Here is a 24,034-nt window from a genome sequence, read left to right as displayed (position 1 = left end):
ACATGGAATAAATATGTTTAATCTCAATAAGTTAGGATTATATCGGATAAGTTCTTTAGTATATCATAAGATGAATGCATAGGCGTGTAAAAGGGGGGCGTAGGGTATAAAAAAAACTTAATTAATAGATATTAGATTATGGATTCACATGAAATGATAAAAGGAACCATTAATAAATCATATAATAAATAAGAATAACTTTGAAGTTCTAATGACGTTAGAAATTTAAATAGATAGATATTAAAAAGATAGATCTTTAAAAAGTTAGATAAATTGATAGATTTTTAAAATCCTAATAAACCCGACAGACAATCTTTAAATATTGAAATTCCCTTCCATAAGATATTCATCATACAAGGATGACAACATCCATAAAAGCAAAGCACTGAAACGGTAGGACAAACGGACATTAACACTTGTATAGTATCTGAACTGAAAAATCGGAACATAAATGTATAAATGTCGAATCAAAATTGTAGGTAAATTTGTTGAAAAACTGCTTAAAAACAGGATAATGTTTATGGACATACTTACATTTTTGGACTTGATTATAGAGTTGCTTCGCTTATAATATTGTTCTTTGTTGTCCCAGGAATCAATATACCAAAAATCAGATCAAACGGATAATTAAAAAACTTGAAAATTTGTTGTTAAAAAGTAGAAAAATCAACATGTTTAAAATGGACGTACGGACATTCTGGTAATGATTATAGAGTTGCTACGTTTTTTAAATCGTACCCAACTACTACAGGAATCATCATGCAAAGTTTGAAATCGATAGGACAATTCTAACATGCCTAAATTAACGAATAAAAGCTATCTATCTCGGACGGACGGACGTACGGACGGACCGACCCTAATTATAGAAAAGCTTCGCTTTTTAAAATATGAATATTGAACAAAGTGAAGAATATTATAATCTATTGTTGTAAACAAATTTCATGGAATTTTAAGCTTTCAGAAGCGCAGCTACTCTATATACAACTAGGCTTTGAATGTACGTCTGCCCGTCGCTTATCTATTTTTTTAAATGGGCCGTATTCATTATTTTATAGTAATGCTGTTATTCAATTCTTTTGTAGAAGTTCGCTTACTATATTGTTGAACTTAAATTTTACTGTATAATACTTGACTGTCCAAATTTCATGAAATAATTATATCTAGCTGATTCTCCCCCTGGCCTCTAGGGAAGGGTAGACAGGTTAGAAAAATTACATAAAACCTACTCAAGACATTTATAAAGCTTCTCTGAAAAGTACAACCAGTTAGGATAATCCCTCTTTGAGATCTTTAGATTCAAACAAAGAATCTTACTACTTTATTTCATAGGATGGCTTCGCAAATGTTTCATATAATTGTCGTTGTTTTTCAAAAAATCAATAATTTTCAATTAAAAGGGTATTTAGTCTGTTAATTATTTGGTAGAGAAAATGGAGAGAGGGGATAGATAGATAGATAAATAGATAGATAGAGAGAGAGAGAGAGAGAGAGAGAGAGAGAGAGAGAGAGAGAGAGAGAGAGAGAGAGAGAGAGAGAGAGAGAGAGAGAGAGAGAGAGAGAGAGAGAGAGAGAGAGAGAGTGTGAGAGAGAGAGAGAGAGAGAGAGAGAGAGAGAGAGAGAGAGAGAGAGAGATAGAGAGAGAGAGATAGAGAGAGAGTTGAAGTATTATATAATATAACCATGGAGACATGTAGAAAATAGTTGAAGAGAAATTGAAGCTTTTCTGTCAGTAGCAAAGGATCTCTCTAACTTTTGAACTGATATGGGTCTCATTTACAGTGAAGCTTCTTACAGGTCCAGGGAAGGTTTTTTAACTATTTTGGGGAAGGTGCCACAACCCTCCCAAGAGAAATCGTCCCTAGAAAAATATGACCCCTTCCAAAAATTTTGTTTTACCTTTTCTTTTTAAAATCAAACTTGAAAGTAGGTTGGATCTTCTTGGCTTACTTCTCAAGGGTCACTCGAGGCCTCTAGGGGCGTAGCCTCTGTTACTAAAATATAATAAAAGGTTAATATTCCTTGAGAATTTAAATGTTGAGGATTTTATATGAGAGTAAATTATTGAGTAGCTTCGCGTGTAAAATTAAAGATAAAATTTGAAGTACCACTTAACAGATGTACATACGTCATACATACAAAATAATATTATATACGTCAATTTAAAATCATAAAAAAACAGCGCAGCCACTCTATAATGATGAAAGTCCGTCTGTCACCCGGTCTTTAAGAAACGGCATATGCTTTTCCTAAGCTGTACGTATGATTTCTGTTCACTATCTATCTTATTATCTATCTAATTTTCTATCTTACTATCTATTTATCTATCTATATATCTATCTAATTTAACTTTCTTTTTAACAATCTATTTATCAAGCTAATTCCCTCTCTTTTTATCAATCCAACTTGAATGTTCGATTAATAATTAACTACTTACATTTATTTTTAATCTTTGTCTGACATTCAACATGTTTTTTTTTCAGAGATTTATTTTCTAATTCTTACAATTTTTAAAAGCGAAGCTTTTTTATAATCATGGTAGGTCTGTCCGAAACGGTTAGCTCTTTTCGTTAATTTAGACAACTTAAAATTGTCCTATCGCTTTCAAACTTTCCATGATGATCCCTACAATAGTTAGGTACAATTTAGAAAGCCTAGTATCTCTCTAATCGTTAACTGAATGTTCGAAAGTCCATTAAAAACATGTTGTTTTTTTAACCTTTTTTACAAAAAAATAATTATCTGTTATAATTATCCTATTCATCTGAGTTTTTAATACTGATTCCTATTATAAAAAGGTACAATGTTAAAATCGAAGCATCTCTATGGTCAAGTCCTAAAAACGTAAGTATGTTCTTAAATAAATCCACCAATAAAGAGTGTTCAAACGTTTCAACTACTAATTTTAATCTACAGAAGGGATAATTTTGTGTATCATCATTGAGGATGTGCATCAATTTATCGGCCATTGTCTTGTTCCTTTAGATCCCTGGTTTTATCCACATATAAAAGTAAGAGGTTGTATATCTATATGTCTGTTTGTTGGTTGTAAATGATCTCATTAATCGCTAAACCGATATGATTCTCCTATATAGTAAAGCTTCTTAAATAGTTCCATGGAAGCCTATAACTATTTTGGGGAGGTACCTTCCTCCCCCCAAGAAAAAGTGCAATTTTTACCGTCAAAGATGAAATTTGTTTAAGTTTTAATGTTCTCTTTCAGAAATTATCATAACAAAGATGTTAATAAAGATACAGTGAAAACGTATTTTAAGAAAAGAAGAAAGTGAAAAAAAATATAAATCTAGAAAATAATTAGAATGAACATAATACGGAGATTGAAGAGCGAGGGAACTGAATCAATTCGCTACACAATGTGCAGGTGTGGCATTTTACATTTTCAGGGATAAGACAATGGACAATACATTTGTTTTTATCTATTGTAGATAGATATTATTGACTGACAGTTTGGACAATGTTAGTTTGAACCAACCAATCAAGAAACTATCAGAAAAATATTCAGGGATAAGACAATAGAAAATAAGTTGTTGTACTCCCCGAATGAAAATATAGTTAATTCTCGCATCGTATTACAAACAGCTTTCCGCGGATATAGAATGTACAATTATAGGATTAAAACTAGTTTTTTTTTAGCTCCGAGGTGCCGAAACTGGTTTTAATCTTATGATTGTACATTTTTATATTCGTAGAAAGCTGGATATAATACGATGCTAGACATAGTTTTTTTCGTATGGATGAGAACCGGTTCTTATCCACCGGATTCGAATGAATAAGAGAAAATAATTTACCCCTTGCTGATTAAAATTATTGGTTGAAATTAAGGCAATAAAATAGAAAACAACTAAAATACCTCTTTGACTGTTTTCGCCCATTTTAACTGTCCAAGGGATATGGGGTTAAGTAACAACCTACAGACAAACAACTCTTTGGTTGCACGACCTTAGTATAAAAGTGGTTATTGTGCATGATAATGAGTTGCACCTGTTAATGGGCCAAGGCTTCATAAAAATATTGATGAGCCATGAGACACGTACTAAAATTCCCAATTTTTTCTGCTTCGTTACTTTTGTATATTGTCATTCTTGTTTTTTTTTGTAGGTTTTACCTGTACAGCATAGTGCTATTGATGTTATCCGGGGGTGACAAGTTTTTAGCCGACGGTTTCAGCAACGGGGCACCGGATTCGGCCTGTGTCAAGGATTCCAAGCCGCGGCATGGCTTTCCACCTCAGGTTTGATAGATAGAAAGATAGACATGTAGATAGATAGATAAATGGGAAAAGATCCCCTGTGTTTTATTAGATTAAAAGTTTTTTTTTATTAACTTTGGGGGTAAGTTTTGTATTAGTTCGAAGGTCAAGGCAAAAATGATATAATAACATGGATTACAGAGGCGGTTATAAAATGGGGGGGGGGGGGTAAGATTAACCACTAGAGGTGTCCAACCCCTTACACCACCCTTGACAGGGGTCTACACTCCCCTAAAACAGCCAATTAAGTTGTGAATAAACTAATAGAGGTTCCAATCGATAAGGCAATTCTAACATGTCTAGATTAAGACGGACGTGCCCCCCCTCCCGAAATGATCGCTTATTAAAATACTGTAAAATTATACTAATTTTATGCAAATATGATATCTGGAAATTGGAAAAAAGGCCATACCGAATTATCAATAAACAAATTGAAAACTTGAAGAGTAGCGACGCTCTTATCATCATGACTAATACACAAATTTGCTCAAAGTAAAAATACTGTTTTATGATTAATCTAGAAATAATTATGATTCATACAATTTAAGAGGCTGGTACATATTTTTGTTGCGGATTTGGGTATGGGGTAGTGGGCAAGGTTTAAAGGGATACGACAATGGCCGATAAATTGATGCACATCCCTAATGATGATACACAACATTACCCCTTTTGTAGCGTAAAATTATTGGTTGAAACGTGTGAACACAACAATTAAGAAAACGTTATTATAAAACCCAACAGACTAGTGTAATTAACAGCCCATTGTCCCATTTCTATCTTCAATTTAAAATATTTTTCAATAAATAAAAAGTAAATTTTTGGCCGGCATCGCCTTGAGAGGGAAGTTTTTTTTTAAACGAAAAAAATATATTTTCTTGGGCCGTATTTATTGCTAAATAACCTAAAACCTGCCTTGGACTGATAATACAATTCGCTGACAATTGTGAAACGATCAGGACAGCCGTTTACAATCTCTTAGCAGACTGTCTTAACCTCTTTTCGAGGAAGCTTTGTGTTTATCAAGTTCGAAATTAAATTCCTTATCATTAAACCAAAAACAAAGCGCAAATGTCGTCTTTTAGGGCTTTCCTTTCATAATGTGGCGCGGCATAGAGTGTTTGTTTATTTTGGATGCGCACGTTCTTTACTTTTGAATGAGATATGAGAGTGTGAAGATTTCGGAGAACAAAATTGGGCCTATCATTGGTCTCATTGTGTGTGAACGACCCTAGTATATCAGGGATTTGAAACCATAAGAGCTTCAGGTAGAATTTGTTAATTTGATTAAGAAGTATGGTGTATAGGACGATTATATGAAGTTTTAAAAAAGGCTTTAGCCAGCTAAGCATGAAACTTAATTATGATTAATATATGTTTTAGTAATTTTTATGTGCTTTATTGTTGCATTTAACAATGATTTATTAAACCAAATAATTTTCCTTTAAAGCCAAACTTTCCAAAGATTTTTACCGTAGAGAAAAATGATTTTTAAAAAAGCAAATAAGATTACGTGGTTATAAATAACTGGAATTATGAACTAATTGATATTGTAATTTCAGGTCTTTGAAATAATTTCATCAATAAATCTATATTCAAACCTGCTGTTGAAACTTGATGGTTCCTGGTATTGGGGGTTTGTATGTTCGCCAACTGATCTCGTGAACTTCCCGCTAATTCGGAAGTCAAGCTCAACCAAAGTGTCATGGTTGAGACAATTGTTCTCCGAAATCTTCACACTCTCATATCTCATTCAAAAGTAAAGAACGTGCGCATCCAAAATAAACAAACACTCTATGCCGCGCCACATTATGAAAGGAAAGCCCTAAAAGACGACATTTGCGCTTTGTTTTTGGTTTAATGATAAGGAATTTAATTTCGAACTTGATAAACACAAAGCTTCCTCGAAAAGAGGTTAAGACACACCCCCCGTTTGAAAGTCAAATTAACTTCCTTAACGAGATTCAAGGTTTTTTTTCGCGCTGAGCACTAGCAACATTTCTCACTAAACTCAACTCACCATAATCACATGAGAATGGCCACATCCCGAAAACGTGACAATTTTGCTCCTAACTAAATGAAACCCCGTGAAATGCATACACAATATTATACTCCTCACTAGGACTCATAATACCTCACATTTTAGGATAGAAGGATGGGGATTGGTTTGTACCATACAACATTCCATGCACATGACAATCACAAGATCACATACACAATCCTAAAATGGATAATCCTATTAATCATGATGTTGTAATATAACAACTATACTAAATAATAATCATTTCATAATCAATAGGTAATAAATCATTATTAATAAATCAATAAGTACCTACGAAATCAGGTTGAAATGTAAATGTAAACAAATAATGGTAAAAATAAAACGAAATAAATCTTAGACAAGAAAATTAAGATTTATAGGTACTTAAAACTAAATTTGTTAAGCATCAAAAAGAGTAGTAAGAAAAAATTTTTCAAAATCCTTGGGCAGAAAGTTTTTCAAACCTAATGAATAAGAACTGTAATATCTTAATCAACAATAAAACTTTTTAATACTTAAAGAATAGCAAATAATAATATCTTCGTTAGAATTTTCATTGAAATTATGAAAAAAAATACCAATTTTTCTTTGTAAAAAAAAAATGAGACTTTAAATATAAATTTTCAATCATTCCTTGATCTGAATAAAAATGTTTTACTTGATTGAAATTCATATATAATTTTAAAAAAATCTGCTAAAAAAATACTTGATTTTTTTCTTAGAATAAATATCGAATCACGCAACCTCGACACATTTATTCCTTTTTGTTAAACTTTTCAGGTAAGTTTTAAAATGAATTGTACTTTTGAAAAGAAATTAAACTCAATAAAATTAAATTTGAGCATATGAAATAGAAGAATATTTAATCGCATTTCATTTGATTCTTATTTTAGGCATAAAAATAGGCATATGAAAAATGTGGCTTTTTACTAAAAAAATCTCAATTTCCATAAAATAAGAATCAATTATTAATCATAATTTTTAACAACTGCCTGACTGATACAGCATGTTCTTCTAGGGGAGATTTATCTGTCAGTCTGAACAAGACTCTTGCAGTCTTTCTTCCATCCTCAATTCTCGTCACTCGGCCCATCCTCAAACATCTCATCAGTGGATTGGTACTCGTAACCAGAACTATATCTCCGTCAGCTAGTGGCTCCGCCATCTCATCCTTCCACTTGGACATCCGTAATATCTTCGGTAGGATCTCCTGGCGGTAGGCAGTCCAAAACTGGGCAGATAAATCTTCCAACAACTTCAACCTGGAGGAAATTTGGTCCTCCGGTTTCATCGCCACATTGCACAACGGCTGGCAGTCAACATTTCCCAGCAGCTGGCCAGGGGTAATCAGCCGCCAATTCTCCACGTCGTTCGCAGCTTCAATCGTCAGTGGTCTGCTATTCATAATTTTGCTGACCTCCGCCAACAGCACCAGGAGCTCGTTGAAATTAACAGAACTATTCACCAACTTCTTGGACAGCAATCTCTTGGTTAATCCCACCATTTTCTCAGCCTGCCCAATATAATGGTGGGCTCGGGCCGGGATCTGAGACCAAGAAAACTCTACCTGGCTGCCCAACTTCTGCTCTAAAACCTTGCGAGCACCGGATAATTGTGTGCCCATGTCGCTTACTATGATCTTCGGCAGACAATGAACAGCTTCCAACTTGCGCAGGGACAACAGGATACTGCTGGTATCATACTTTTCCAAGGCATCTAACCACAACGCCCCTGAGAATCTGCAGACCACCACGAACACCCACACCTTCTTCGTTGCTGTCTGACTCCTCGTTTTGGCGGCAGCTCTCCTCGTAACCAGCGGACCCATCAGGTCGACTTGCACAGCTTCAAAAGGCCTGCTCGGGACCAACTTGTCAGGTAACACCTCCTTCATGGTAGCACGACATTCTTTAGCCCTCTCAACACTGCAGGGCCAACATTTCTTCACTTCCATGATGGCCAACCTCCTTGCCTTCACAATCCAGCACCAACGGCGGCTCTCAGCTAAAGTTCCACGGACACCAGAGTGAAGCTCAACATGCGCTTCTCTCATAAAAACAGCAGCTAACCAATTACCAGGCTCCAAAATTATTAAACCTGGCATGTCTTCAAATATCATTTTACGGCCGCCAGTAATGGCGTCAATGACTGGCTGTCCACGACCAACCATTTTAAGAATCCTCATCTCCCTGGTCACATAATTTCCTCCGGGACCAACGACAGGCCAGGTCAATGATACTTCATGCACTAATGGATTTAATGACGCATAATTGCCTTTAGCGTCATTTATCCACTCTTCCTCTTGGCTTCGTGACACAATGAAAAGTTCCGCCGCCGCCATAAAATTGTACAAAGACGGCTTGTACACAGCATCTGCAGCTGCTACATGACTACCAGCGGCTGTAGTCTTACCTTCTTGTCTGCTCTTTAGCTTCTTCAACCAGGTGTTCGCAACTTGCAGGACAGCTGCCATAATACGTTTGGCCTGTCCAAATGATCTCCTGTGCTTAAACCTAAAGACATCTCCAGCGGCTTCTCCGGCAACTTTCATTGAACATAACTTAACCATTTTGGTATTCAACTCCTCTGGGGGTAAAACCTGCTTGACTTCTTCGGCAGTTTTCACCGGCCACGCACTTTCATCCTGGCGCAACCATTCTGGGCCCAATCTGTACCTGGAACCTGGTCCCAAATCTGATACCTTGCAGGTGCTTCTGGTGCCCAAATCTGCAACGTTTTGCGTCCCCGGGACCCACCTCCAGTCATCCTTGTTGGTCGCAGATTGAATTTCTCCAATACGATGAGAATTAAATGTGTTCAACATAGCACTGTTGGAAACTATTTGTGATAAAACACACGATGAATCAGTAAAATACATCACTCTGATAATATCAAAGGGCAGGGCATCTCTGACGGACTTTGCCAACCTTGTGGACATCTGGCACCCCATCAACTCAAGGCGTGGAATTGATTCACACTTGACCGGCGCAACTCTTGACTTGGTGGCTAGCAGAAACGTTTCAAATCCTTGTCTAGTTGGCCACCTCAAATATGCATTAGATGCATAAGCCTCTGATGACCCAATTTAGCGACCTCAGCTCTGTCCTCCAGCGACTGAACAAGTTCATCCCGTAGACTTTTTGGAATGAAATCTTGCCAGCCTAAATTCAGCAAACATGTTTTCCGCAGGACAAGTTTAATTCTCAACAGAATAGGGCTGCAAAGCCCGATCGGGTCGAAGGTTTGGGCGGCGAACCTGTGAACCATCTTTTTTGTCAGATTCTCGTCCAAGGCGTCCTGGAGGTTGTACAAATCAGCATCCTCTTTCACCTTCCTTCCCTTGACTTTACCATCTTGGTTGACTCTTGTGGCGATGGACAACACATCGGTGGCTGGCTTCCATATCAGCCCGAGAACCTTGGTAGGCTGGCAATCATCTCCAGAATAAATGACTTGTTTGAAGGAAAAACTACCTTTGCCGATAATCCTGTCGGCCTCTTTCATCATCTCCTTGGCTTCTGGCTTCGATCCTGCTCCCGAAATAACGTCATCTATGAAGCTGTGCTTCTCAAGCTTGACTGCAACTGGAATCTGAGGTAACTTGAACTCCTCATCAGGGTAGGTAGGTATTTGTGGCTCCTTCCATAATTCAGGTTTGGCAACAATTTCACTACCGTTTATTTTTCCCTCTCCATACATCTCCTTGACCTCTGCTTCACTCTTTCCGCCGAACAGGCGGGACGTCAACTTCAGGGCTGTAACTGCCAAATTTCCCGCAGCTAACTCGCCGAAATTTACAACTTTGGTCAGGTAAATTTCAAGTGGACCATCTGGCGTCGGGGAAAATAAAACTCTCTTCATCTGGCTGTCGAACTCTGTGGCCAGGATGGAGTTATAAAACTTGGAGATATCCGCGGTTATACCAACCTTGTAACCGCGGAAAAGCATCAAATGATAAAATATCTTCTGCATTGGCGGCGGGCCTCCCAGCATTATGTTATTAAAACTGGTACCCTTGAACGTCAGAGAACTATTTGCACACAATCGCATGGGTGTGGAACTTGAATCCTCCTTGAAAGCAACCACTATTGATGAACAAGACTTAGGTCCTTCATACTGCAATTCTTCAGGCGTGGCTTTCTGAAAAACGCCTCTTCTTATGGCGTCGTTGAATACCTCCACATACATTCCATAGGTACCTTCCTTGACCATCCTGGCACGATCCTTTTCAGCAATTTTGCGGGCTAAACTCTCATTGTAGGGTAAAGTGTGAGGATCTTCAATATAAGCATATTGACCTGTCCACTTGTTGGACTGCAAGTCTAATGTTAAACCTGCCTCAATTATCCTCTGCCTCTCACGCTGGTCCCAGGTAGTGCCGTCGGCCATAGCCTTGCACTCTTGACAAGCAGTACACCCTGGACAAAGCGCCTGCGGCTGTACACCAAACGATTCAGACGTCAGAAAGTCTGGCAAAGTGCCTCCACTGACACTGACAGCCTTATAAGCCGACTTTTGATCTCCAGCTCCACCATCAGCACTCGTACAGATAAAACCACTACCAAAAATGGTTCGCCACAACATAGACTGGCCCACTTTCTGGTAGGTTGAAGGAAACACGTCAGGATGTGTATTTCCAATGATGATATCTAAGCCTCCACTAATATATGTAAACCTTTCTGGCGGCATTTTAAATATCTCGGCGGCAGTCTCGGGGTGGACCGAGCGCATCTCGTTGGCCCCGCCGAGGGTAGGCATGACAGCTGCCTCAAACTCCCTCAGATTGCCGTCCCTATCCTTCAAATAAAACACAACATTGCGGCAGGAAGACTCACTACCATCAGCTACAGAAATAGTTGTATATCTGCCGGTAGATTTCAGCTTCAACTTGTTGGATAACTTCTCAGACACAAGTGGCAAATTTGCCCCGGAGTCAAACATTACCGTGGCGTGGCAGGTGCCGCCGCCAGGTGCTACAACAGGAACTAACTGAAGTAAGAAGGTACAGGGGCTGGGTGCAGAACTTGACTTGTAAACTGTATTCACACCAGCACTAGCCTCATGGAGTAACCTGGAATGGTATCTGTCGCAATTATTAGTACCACAAACACCAAGCTTATCCGATTTATTACACTTGTCAGCAGTATGGCCGTCACATAGGCAGAGTTCACATAATTTCTTCTGCTGGACAACTTTCTTTCGGTCAACCACATCCATCTTCTTAAACGTGAGGCAACGGAAAATCGGGTGCTTCTCCTTGCAGCTCTCCACAGGACATGCACTGTTCCACTTGGAAGCCTTGTCCTTTCCAGCCTTTCCATTCTTATTGTCGTTGCGGCCAGATACTTGCGCGGCGGCAGCTCTGTCACGATTTCTCTTGCCGGCGCCAGTGTCATAGGACATATCACCGGCCAACATGGCACCCCTGGTCCTCTCCAGCAGTTCAACAATCTTCGGGATGTTAGGTTGGTTCATGCTACCTAGCTCCATCATAATTTTGTCTCTCAAATTTTCAGGGCACTTGTCTTTAAAAATATGAATGAGAGTTAGGTGGTTGTAATCCTTAGCTGCAGAACCAACGATGGCTTCTACCTCCTGCATCATGCTCTTGAAGGTAGCAATTGCGCTAACCACGTCCACAGGTTTATCCACAGGTTTCATCTTGTTCAACTTAGTTAAAATCCTCATGAACCGGCGAGTGTTTGATAAAAACATCTGGTCAAGAAACGCCCATTGTTCATTGTGATCTCTAATCGCTGACACTTGCTTGCGTAGTTCCGGGTTGGTTATCACCTTCTCCATACACAACATCAGACTTAACCTCTGGTCAGCAAATCCATAACCAGAGCATAGATCCTTAAAGACCTGTTTAAAGTTTGGGTAATCCGTGTCAGTACCGTCGAACGACGGCAACAAACTGTTGTCCCAGCGCCCATACTGCGGGTTGGAACTCCGAATATCCACAGCAGACATACTTCTGGAGAGCATGGCAGGTGTCCCACTCTCATCCAGATTAGATGAACGACGTTCCATCTCTCTAAGCCTTCGGTACATATCACGTACTTCTTGGCGCAACTCCACGGAAATTTTAAGCACTCCCATGTCCATCTTCACCTTCTCAATGACGTCAAGGTTCCTGGCGACAGTGCTTGACCTCGCGTCATCTGAATCATTGTCAAGCCAGTACAGAATTTTTGTACACTGCTCCAACGACGCATAAACTTTATCTGCAACAGTTTTCTGCTCACTAGCTTCATCCAAATCACGCTTGAACTCGCGCAGCTCACTAGTCTCCACGGCAGGTTTTAGACTTTTTATTAGGTCAGATTGGTCCTTGACCTCACTAAAAATGTCACGAATTGATTTTACAGTCACATTTTCACATGAACTAAAACTTTGGCAGGCTTTTAGATTGTCATAAAACACTTTTAACTGTTCATCAAAAACTTCTAGCCTTTCACTGCCAATAGCGATAGCTCGCTCAATTTTCTGCTTTTTGGTTAGTGGCATATTGATTCACTAGGTACTTATTTCACAGAAAAATTGTCACAGTTTGTTGCATCAATAATTCACTGGATGCTATTGATCTCTTGATGAATGCTAACGCCTATTCATCAGATACTTTGAAATTGTTCTCCGAAATCTTCACACTCTCATATCTCATTCAAAAGTAAAGAACGTGCGCATCCAAAATAAACAAACACTCTATGCCGCGCCACATTATGAAAGGAAAGCCCTAAAAGACGACATTTGCGCTTTGTTTTTGGTTTAATGATAAGGAATTTAATTTCGAACTTGATAAACACAAAGCTTCCTCGAAAAGAGGTTAAGACACAGACAAACATGACATTATATAGTATCAAATTTTATCCTTATTTTGAATAAAAATGCGAAGTAGCGAAGCCTATAAATACAGAACACCATTTTCATAAGAACAGAAACAGAACAGAAATAGAATATAAAGTAAGTTAAAGAAAAGAATTTTATGGTTCTTGGGAATATCTGCGCCAAATTTCAGGCATGTAAGATAAAGGAGTTGATAAAATACTATTTTTAACATTAGTAATAATAACCGACAGACAAACATAGTTTGATAGTAGAATTATTATAAAATAAAGAAATTCTACCTAATATAAATCAGCCGTCTATCTCCAATAGCACAAGAGTAAATAATAATCCCTTCTTTAGACGTTCAATCAGACCAATCAATAGAAAAGCTTTGCTTCAATTAAAATACAACATTGTATGTATAATTAAATACCAAATGTCTAGAAATTATAAAAATTAATGATCCAATGGCCTTGTCAAAAGCGAAGCTTTTCTATAATAAGAGTAATTAAAGATTCTTATAGCTATCGCTTTTTTTCTTAAAAGCATAAATGGCTAGAAAAAAACATTTAAGTTTTTATGCCCTTTTGAACATTACACCGAGTTTTTATGTGTATAATTCTTAAGTTCTTATGCCCTTTTTTAAATAATACACCGAATTTTTATATTATAGATTGTTTCTATCAACATGATTTTTGGAATTTACATTCCCAGGACGATAAAGCATAATGTTAAAAACGTAACATCTTTCTAGTAAAGTCTTAAAATGTATGCATATTGTAACTTTTGCAAAAATTATTACACTTTTAATACTTCAAAATTAAAAGCATTAAAACTCATTATTTGGTAATAACCGTTTGTCCTGTTGTTTGATTTGTTGAGCTTTGTCTTTATGGAAGTTGTCATCCTTGTTATTTTTTTGGTGACAATAGCTGAGCCAAAATGCATTTATTTTCAATGGACTAATAAGTAACATTAAAAATTGGTGATATTTTCACAATAAAGCTATTAGATGGTAGATGGCCAATACAAAATTTTAATAAACTTTCCAGTATGGCTTCAAAACGGATAAATACCCGCTGGATTAGAACCGGTTCTCTTCCATTCTGAAAAATTATGTTTAGCAGACTGATATGGAAATAAAATTCCTAAGATTAATACCAGTTTTGCTTCCTTGGGGCTAACAAAACTGGTTTGAATATTATAATTTTTCATTTTAACATCCGTGGAAAGCTGTTTATTATACTAGGCAAAAATTACTATTAATGGTTTATATAGACTTCGTGGTATTAGCGGCAATGCTGTTATGTTATTGACATATTTTACGTCGACTATAAGTCATTTCTGATATGATAAATACAGTTTTTATGTTAACAGCCAAAAAAATTTAAAACCAAGATTTAATAATTCACATTAATCAGTGTTAAAAATTTATGTACAATTATGAGAATACTAAACAAAATTACCCTTTCTGTAGAATAAAATTCTTAATCGAAAAGTTATTTACTGCTAGTTTTATCAAACCAATCAATTATCCAAATTTTAAGGCCTATTAACAGTCCAATGCATTTTTGCATATCAATTAAATTATGAACTAGTAACTCTTTTATGACAGCTAATGCTAAGTATGGCCTTGGATATTCAATAAAATAATGGATATAGAATAAGTGGATATTGTGACAGGGAAATTTTTATTGTCAATTTAGGTTGCTAATACAGTCCTCATATACAGGGTGCGCCACATATCTAGGGACTTTTTCTAAATTGTAAACAAATGAACATAAAATCGTTAATTTTAAAGATTTTGTTAAATTTTAAAAACTGGGGAGCAAATTAGGTATATGACTATTAGATCATTGAATAAAATCGCCGCCAGCATCAATCACCGCCTCTACCCGCCTCCTCAACCACCGGCAGGCCAAGGTCAATATGTAACTGTCCAAGCTGGCGAAGTTCTCCTTGATAGTGGCAATGAGGGAGGTCTTTATGGTATGGGTACGTCTATTGGTGCATGCTTCGAAGTAGCTCAAGGTCCAAAAGTCCATTGAATTAAGATCGGGCTTTTGGGAGGCCCCATTTCCTTAGGAATGTGAGTAACCGCAGGATCCAAATTCACCCAACTTTCAAGCTACCCTTTGACAAGGAGGCTCTTATTTGAACCACAGTTGAGCTAGAACGACGTTCTATACCTTGTTGGAAATGGTAGGAAGATTCATCTAGGGTTGTCAGCGCAATTCATAGTCTAAAATGAGTTTTTAAGTTCCATATGGGTCTTTAACGTCGAGAAACGAGAAATTTTCACGATTTTACACGATTTTTGGCGTTTTTGACATCTCTAAATCTGCCGCGTTTCACTTTGCCGGAGTACTACAGCCAAGCCATTTTTGATAGAGAGCTCTAGTCTTTTCTAGTGTCATACTTATGTATCTAACAGTATCCCCAGCAAGTTGCATAACTCTACCTCATCTACAGATGGGCTGAGGTCCGATTTAGTGGGCCCTAGTCGAGAATCCAGATTATATCACCAGCGCATTTCGAATCTGCCTTGTTGAACATAAGCGCGGCCAGCTCGGAGTACGAGCCTATCTTCGTTCAAAGATTTTTTTGTGCTAAAAGGTCATTACCTAAGCTTTTTATAGTCTGATTGGTCCTGATTGGTCAAGTAGTTTTGACGCTATGGCCGTTTTAAAAAAGTCCCTAGATATGTGGCGCACCCTGTATTTGTTTCAACCACCAATTTTAATTTATAGAAGGGGTACTTTTGTTTATCATCATTGGGGGATGTAAATCAATTTATCAGCCATTGTCTTATCCGTTTTAGATCCCTACAAATTTATGTCCGTTGACTAATTGTTTTAGTATTTGATTTAATTTATCAAGACTTATCATAATAAATCATAAAATATTCTTTTAAACATATTTTTAACAAACTAGGTTAATGCGAAAAATATAAATCAATTTTGAACCTAAGGACCAGGACACTAAAAACAGAGTTGCCAGATTTTATCTGATTAAAAGGATAAGGACACTAAATACAGAAGTGCCAGATTTTATTCGAACCAAAGGACCAGGACACTTAAGATAGAGGTGCCGGAATTTATTTTGACCAAAGGACCAGGACACTAAAAACGTATGTTCCAGATTTAATTTGGTCCAAAAGACCAGAACACTAAAAACGGAGGTACCGGAATTTATTTTGATCAAAGGACCAGGACACTAAAAACGGAAGAGTCAGATTTTATTTGGATCAAAGGATAGGGACACTAAAAACAGAGTTGCCGGATTTTATACTAAGTTTTTCACATTTTGTTGTGGTATGTAGGGTTCAGGTTCTTCAATTTTTTGTTGTCTTTTTCACTTCATATTTTTAAATCAGAGCAGTAGTTTTAAAAAATTGTTTATTATATTCAGACGAAACTGGAACAATAATCTTTCTCGTATTCATTCGAATACGGTGGATAAGAACCGGTTATCATCCATACGAAAAAACTATGTCTAGCATAGTATTATATCTAGCTTTCTACGAATATAAAAATGTACACTCATAAGATTAAAACAGAAACTGAAAGCTGTTTTGTAATACGATGCGAGAAATAACGATTCCGACTTCTCTTTTCAACTATTATTTCTAAAAATCTTTTACTTTTAGAATATCTTGGAACACAGCATATAGTAGCTAAGCATCTGTATGTGTCTATTAAATTTATAATACTCCTTATCTATAAAATTAAACAAATAAACAATTTTGAACAAATTTATTTTTGAAATAAAAAATTCACAGTTTAATTTGTAAATAATAATTATGGTTCAAGTGAGCCACAGAATTTCATAGAACATCCAACATCGTGTAATTTGTAGACAAAGTAGTTGGGTGGGCATTTAGTAACCATTATAGGCATACCACAATCACCTGGATTCCCATCACGATCTACACAGACTTTAACCGTAACTTCATCCCCGACTGTCATGTTATCCATGACATTACTTTCTTCTGCAATATAGTATGTTCCATATGTGGCACAGTGGTGAGGTCCTGGAGACTTTGTAGCCATAGCAATACCAGCTGGAGGTAGGAACCGGTAGTAACCTGCACCCTGCCAATCTTCACTTGTTTTATTTTCTGGTCTATTCATCTGGTCACATTCATAAGCACCAGGATAGTGTTCATTTCTCTTTTCGGAGTCAAGAATCAGATAGTCAAAGCATTGAAGAGGACTGAAACAATTCATGGTTCCGCCAGAACAGCCAACACAAGATTTAACTTCCAAACACTCACTGTACAGAAAACAAAAGTTTTCAAAGACTGTAGTTTCATCAAACCACGTGAAGCCCATACAGCCATTAGTATCTGTACAAGATTTGTGGCAATCTTCAGCGGAGGTAGTTGACAGTTCATCAATTATGTTATCAGGATCTGTGTCTCAATTTCCAATAAACCTAGTTGGGAGAGTTCCACTAAAACAGTCCTCACAAACATGGATACCCTCCAGTTCTGCAAACTCATAGCACCAGCCAGCAACATTGTCATACCTCCAGGAGTATCCTTTACATTCAGATTTTTCAGAACACATTTCCCTGCAATCCTGCTCTGTAGGTATTCCAAAGTGGGCGACATCTCTGCCAGGAACAAAATTCCAGGTTAATCCTTGCCCAGCTACCTTACACTTGAAGCCTTGGGCTGTGGTAAAGAAAACAGCTCCTAACATAAGACCCAGCATGGCCAACTTAGGTAAAGCTGCCATGTTATTAAAATTTGTTTGACTAAAATATTGATATGTTTGTACAAATACTTATAAGTTTTTTTGTGTTTATTTTGTTCTTATCTTCAAAAACAACAATTACATAAAACGTAAGGGAGTAAATGGACAGTGAACAGTCAATTTTCTGTATTGACTATTGTCTCTAGGGGCGTGGTGACGCTTCGGGTACAAGTCATCTCCACGTCACCTTTGAACATACTCTGCATTTTAAATTGCAATGTAATGTGCTCAATCGCCTGGGGTATCAACACCCATCAGACAACCAACCCTTTGATTGCACCTTTGTCTGAGAAGTCCTAACTGTTCATGGTAATGAGTTGCGCCTATTTGGGTCAAAGCATTTCCACTACTTTAACTATTTATGTCCCGCATCTGACATAGCAGCAATAGGAACCATTTTTAACGCCTTTAGTTATGACGCGGTGTCGGACCGAGATCGAACCTAACACCTTCCTGACGACGAGCGGATGCGCTACGTGTTGAGCTTTTGTTTTATAAATTATTTCCTAATTGAACTATGTGTGGCACTTCTTTAAATAAATCTTATTTGGATGGATCCAAATGAGAATCTTTACACCCAGTAATCTGAAGTGGTAGTTCTGTTTATCATCATTGGGTATGGGATATAAATTTATTGTCCATTGTCTTATCCCTTAAGATTCCTGCTTAAATTAGCTTAATGTTTTATCTAAAACTATAAATTCTATTTTGATTGTATGTAAATAATAGATAAGAAAAATAAGTATGACAAGAAAAAAAAATAAAGCTTAAAAATTTGGATAGTCAGAAAAACAAACATTATTAAACTATTTAATATTTTATATTGTGATTTAAAAAATTTCATAACTACCTGTTACAAAATTAATCTAATACAGGATGCTTTACATGGAAATACGTATATATTTTTTGCTTAGAGAAACATTGCTTATAAAATCATGTCTAATCACCCTATAGATCAATATTTCATGAATCAAGATAGTTTAAATATATCATATACATAATTAGAAATAAGCCTACTGACTTTCTGGTAATGATTATGGAGTTGCCATGCTTTCTATAAATATAAGAGAAAGAAAGAAATAAGTGAGGGAGAAAGAGAAAAAGAGAGGATGATGAACTTGTATAACCTATTATATAAAGTAGTAAGGTTTATTTATTTGTACTTTAGGATCTCGTTAACGACTGAACCAATAGAGTTAAATTATTTCGCTTAGGTTCCGGGATGGTTTGAGGCTATTTTAAATCTTAATCTAGATGGTTTTAGGCTGTTTTGCTGACCTCTCCAAATACAGAGCCCCTTTCTGCTGGAGGTGCAAGTTCAAGTTGGATCGATTTGCACCGGTTATAAAGTAGCTTCTCAAGTAAAAATAACCAATTTATAATTGTATATAATTTTTTAGAGCACCGAGTCGCCTGCAGAAATTGTCGTCGATCGATATTCCCTTTCTGCAGATCAATACCTCAGGTGGGTGGTTAGATAGATAGATAAATGGATAGATAGATGGATAGATAGATGGATAGATAGAAGGATAAATAGATAGATAGATGGATGGATAGATTTATAGATGGATAGATAGATGGATAGATAGAAGGATAGATAGATGGATAGATAGATTGATAGATAGGTAAATAGATAGTTATGTAGTGGTCAGGTTTTAGGCCAGAAATTGATGAGAGCTAAATAAAATAGCTCCCTCTAGGGGACGATAAAAGGCTATGGGAGCAGCTATTTGTACATAAATCATTGATTGAACTAGAGATCTAAAAGGATAAGACAATAACCGATAAATTAAAGTACATCCTCATTTATGAAATGGTGCATTATTTGCCAAATGTACCACTTTTCTGCACTACCTCTCCGATTTTGTTAATACTCTATATTTTGGTCCGTTGGGTCATTCAAGGATGCTGGATGGCCAAAAAAAAGTTTCAGAGTCCCTGGATGTCTAGATATCTAGCTATCTATGAAGGTAGGTAACAAAAATGTAAAAAACACCCATTTTTTCACAATTTTAAAAATTATTTTTTTCATCAATCTTACATCCAATCTATACATTTTATACACCAAAATGATCGTTTATTCATGTAAAAAGCGCACATAATGCTATTTTGGCCAAAACTCTAATTTTACAGGGTGTCCAACAAAAAGTGTATTTTGGATATCTAGCGTAATACCCAAAATACCTGTCCGAAAAAAATCATTTTTTTTGGCTTAAATCCTGTGTTTTATCTGTGTGCATATGTGGTATATAACGGTTTGGACCACCCGGGACTATAAGGTTGTCAAATTTCACTTTGGGACACCCTGTAAATGTGATTTTTGCGTCTGTAGAGCTAAAACTTGGTCCAAATTGGCTATTTTTTTCAAATTACTCTAATATGAGTCTTAGTATGTTTGGCCATAGTGTTTTCTGACCAGATCAATGTTTTCATATTTTTTGGACACCCTGTATTTTCAAAAAAAGAGAAAAAAATTTTTTGTTTTTTTTTTAATTTTTTTTCTATTTTTAAGTTACTTAAAACTGTCATATAGATACAGATTTTGACTAATAACAATAATATTTGCCTATTTTACAATTTTTTACACTTTTGGGACACCCTGTGCATGTTTTTGAAAAATGATGGTTTTGCCCATTTTTTGGGGGAAGGAGTCGTTTTAGGGCCATAGACTATTTCTTCATTTTTGTAGAACTTTTTAAGACACATCATTTGTTATTTATGCAAAAACCGCAAAAACCGAACCGTTTTGCCGTTATTCACCGCTAAAGGCGGAATTTTTTTACGTTTTTGCCGTTCCGGAGGTTGTAATGGGCATTTGTGGTAAGAAAACGTTGATTTATCAAAATCCCTTTTAAATACTTTTATTTAGGTAATTTAATTTACTAAATTTCATATTAAGTAAAATTTTTTGTGCAGCTAACCGTTTTTCGTCAAGATGGATTTCAATTGTTAAAACAAGAAAATTAAGTGAATATAACATAAATAATTGCTATAACATAAGTGATTAAAGAAACATAAATCATGTGCATTTGAAATTCCTTTTGACAAAAATCGGTTGGATATACAAAAAACTTTACTTCACATGAAATTTAGTAAATTAGAATGCCTAAATAAAAGTATTTCACAGTTATCTTGATAAATCAACGTCTTCTTACCACAAATGCCCATTACAACCTCGGGAACGGCAAAAAACGTAAAAAATTCTGCCTTTGGCGGTGAATAACGGCAAAACGGTTCGGTTTTTGCGGTTTTTGCATAAATAACAAATGATGTGTCTTGAAAAGTTCTACAAAAATGAAGAAATAGTCTATGGCCCTAAAACGACTCCTTCCCCCCAAAAATGGGCAAAAACCATCATTTTTCAAAAACATGCACAGGGTGTCCCAAAAGTGTAAAAAATTGTAAAATAGGCAAATATTATTGTTATTAGTCAAAATCTGTATCTATATGACAGTTTTAAGTAACTTAAAAATAGAAAAAAAATTTAAAAAAAAAACAAAAAAATTTTTTCTCTTTTTTTGAAAATACAGGGTGTCCAAAAAATATGAAAATATTGATCTGGTCAGAAAACACTATGGCCAAACATACTAAGACTCATATTAGAGTAATTTGAAAAAAATAGCCAATTTGGACCAAGTTTTAGCTCTACAGACGCAAAAATCACATTTACAGGGTGTCCCAAAGTGAAATTTGACAACCTTATAGTCCCGGGTGGTCCGAACCGTTATATACCACATATGCACACAGATAAAACACAGGATTTAAGCCAAAAAAAAATGATTTTTTTTGGACAGGTATTTTGGGTATTACGCTAGATATCCAAAATACACTTTTTGTTGGACACCCTGTAAAATTAGAGTTTTGGCCAAAATAGCATTATGTGCGCTTTTTACATGAATAAACGATCATTTTGGTGTATAAAATGTATAGATTGGATGTAAGATTGATGAAAAAATTAATTTTTAAAATTGTGAAAAAATGGGTGTTTTTTACATTTTTGTTACCTACCTTCATAGATAGCTAGATATCTAGACATCCAGGGACTCTGAAACTTTTTTTTGGCCATCCAGCATCCTTGAATGACCCAACGGACCAAAATATAGAGTATTAACAAAATCGGAGAGGTAGTGCAGAAAAGTGGTACATTTGGCAAATAATGCACCAAATGCAAAATTACCCTTTCTAATAGATTACAATTAGTGGTTGAAAAATTTGGACACTCAACTTAATAAACCAAGCAATCAAACTTAAATAAAAGTTCCAAAAGTTCTTGAGCCAACGAATAATAAAACGTTATCATAAAAGTTTGGGGACCAGTGTAATAGATAGCCCAATGTCCCCTTCTTCCCTGGATAGACCACACATAATGTAAATTAATTATCAATGTTATTAATAGTAACCACATTCATATTTTTAGCTTGTTCGCCCCAAGAGGGGTAAGAAAGATGATTACCGTTACTTCCCCCCCCCCTTAAAAAAGGGTTTTCCTTGAGTTATATCTCTTTTAAGATTGAAATATGAACCTCCAAATTCCATTAAATAGCCTAAAACATGCTTTGGGCCGAAATAGATTTTAATGTACAATGATAAAATTCAGGGCATAGGATTTTTTGATTGGTGGAAATGTTGAATGCAAAAATGTTTAAAGGTTTCTCTTTGAGGGAAGATTCATTTTGTGTGTATGTGTGTGTATGGTGTGTGTGTGTGTATGTGTGGTGTGTGTGTGTGTGTGTGAATTTGTCCATTATAATAAAACCTATCACCAAAACTAAAAAAAATCAATAAACTTATTTCCGCTAAACTAACCAAACTAATTTCATACTAATTTTAGTGAGTGTTCAGACAATTCCGCACATAAATCAGATCATCAAAACAGCGAATTATTATTACAGCACATGTTCCCCAAGGGAGGAAGGAGACATTGGGCTGTTTACTACACTAGTCCCCAAAGTTTTATAATTACGTAAGGTTGGCTTCACTACTTTGGAACTTTTATTGAATTTCTATAGGTGGGTTCATTAAGTTGAGTGTCCAAGCATTTTAAGTTTAACCACAATTATAATCAATAGATTGGGTTAATTTTGTTTATAATCATTAATGATGTACATCAATTTATCAGCCATTGTCTTATACCTTTAGATCCCCTATCATTTTATGCTATTTTGTAATATTGCGAATATGAAACACTATGCGATTGTGATGATATACGGTAGTGAATACACACTTTATAATTTTAGTATTCAATACTTTAAATAATTAAGGACAGGGTTAGGACAACGGATAATAAATTTATATCCCCCCCCATTTATTATAAGCATGAGTTTTTAGCATTTTGTAATATTTCATCATTTTTTCCTACCCTCAAGGCCTCACACCCCCTCTAATATAAATAGATTATAGACCCCCAAATTATTTTAGAATTTGTTTCAAGCCCTTTCGGGGAGGTCTAACCCTGCAGGGCTTTTCTATGTTTTACTCTTCCTAACCAAAGCATCAAAATTGTGTTTGATATAATTAATCTGTAAGTTAAAATCATACCTGACAAATAAGCCGTTTTGAAGATCTTAGAAGAAAAAGAAAGTGGTTTTGTGGTAAGCCGAAGCGTTTCAGCTTACCGGTTGCAAGTTCGAATCCAACGAGCCCCTAGCCTTGAAGTATTCTACCAATAACAAACTAGTAGGATTTACTCATACAGAAATTATATTTAAACTGAATACATTTACAATGGGTGATTACTATATATACAAAAATAGATGATAACAATGAGTTAGGTTTGAAGGGGGTGTGGGAGGCAAGGGCGTAGCCCGCGGCGGTAGGCATCTGTGGGGTAAGCTGCAGTAAAGGGGAAGGCACCACCTCCCGGTAGGATAGTTGCCTGAGGGGCGCGGGGTTGCTAAGTGGCCGTGCCCCTCCCCCATTTAGCCAGTCCAATCTGACCGCTGCCGGTGGGATCATCTGCGGTCATGAGGTGAATGGTGATATAATAGGATTAGTGCAGAAGGCTTGACTTGATAAGCTACTGCGTAGCAACTCTGTAGAATGCCCGTCCGTATGCTGCCGTATTACCACAACCTCCCCTTCAAGGGCTGCGGGGCCTCTGAGCCACCAGGCCTTGAACCATGGGAAACGGCAGCCTCTCCC

At 36.4% G+C, this 24,034-nt stretch overlaps 1 protein-coding gene across 1 annotated transcript in view; it reads left to right on the top strand.

Annotated features, from left to right (window-relative positions):
- Positions 1 to 3,276: 3,276 nt before the first annotated feature.
- The window catches only part of LOC145335245 (uncharacterized), an 82,891-nt gene continuing 62,133 nt past the window's right edge, over positions 3,277 to 24,034 (top strand). Inside the window, exons 1-3 of the mRNA XM_080180982.1 lie at positions 3,277 to 3,379; positions 4,117 to 4,249; positions 19,294 to 19,358. Coding sequence (XP_080037108.1) covers positions 3,318 to 3,379; positions 4,117 to 4,249; positions 19,294 to 19,358 — 260 coding nt within the window. The 5' untranslated portion in view covers positions 3,277 to 3,317. The remainder of the gene's footprint in view (positions 3,380 to 4,116; positions 4,250 to 19,293; positions 19,359 to 24,034) is intronic.

Source organism: Acartia tonsa, chromosome 13 (genome assembly GCF_053477335.1).
Source record: "Acartia tonsa isolate MP-2025a chromosome 13, ASM5347733v1, whole genome shotgun sequence".
Classification (NCBI taxonomy): domain Eukaryota; kingdom Metazoa; phylum Arthropoda; class Copepoda; order Calanoida; family Acartiidae; genus Acartia; species Acartia tonsa.
Note: the sequence above shows the minus strand (reverse complement) of the source record. Positions and strands in the feature narration are given on the sequence as shown.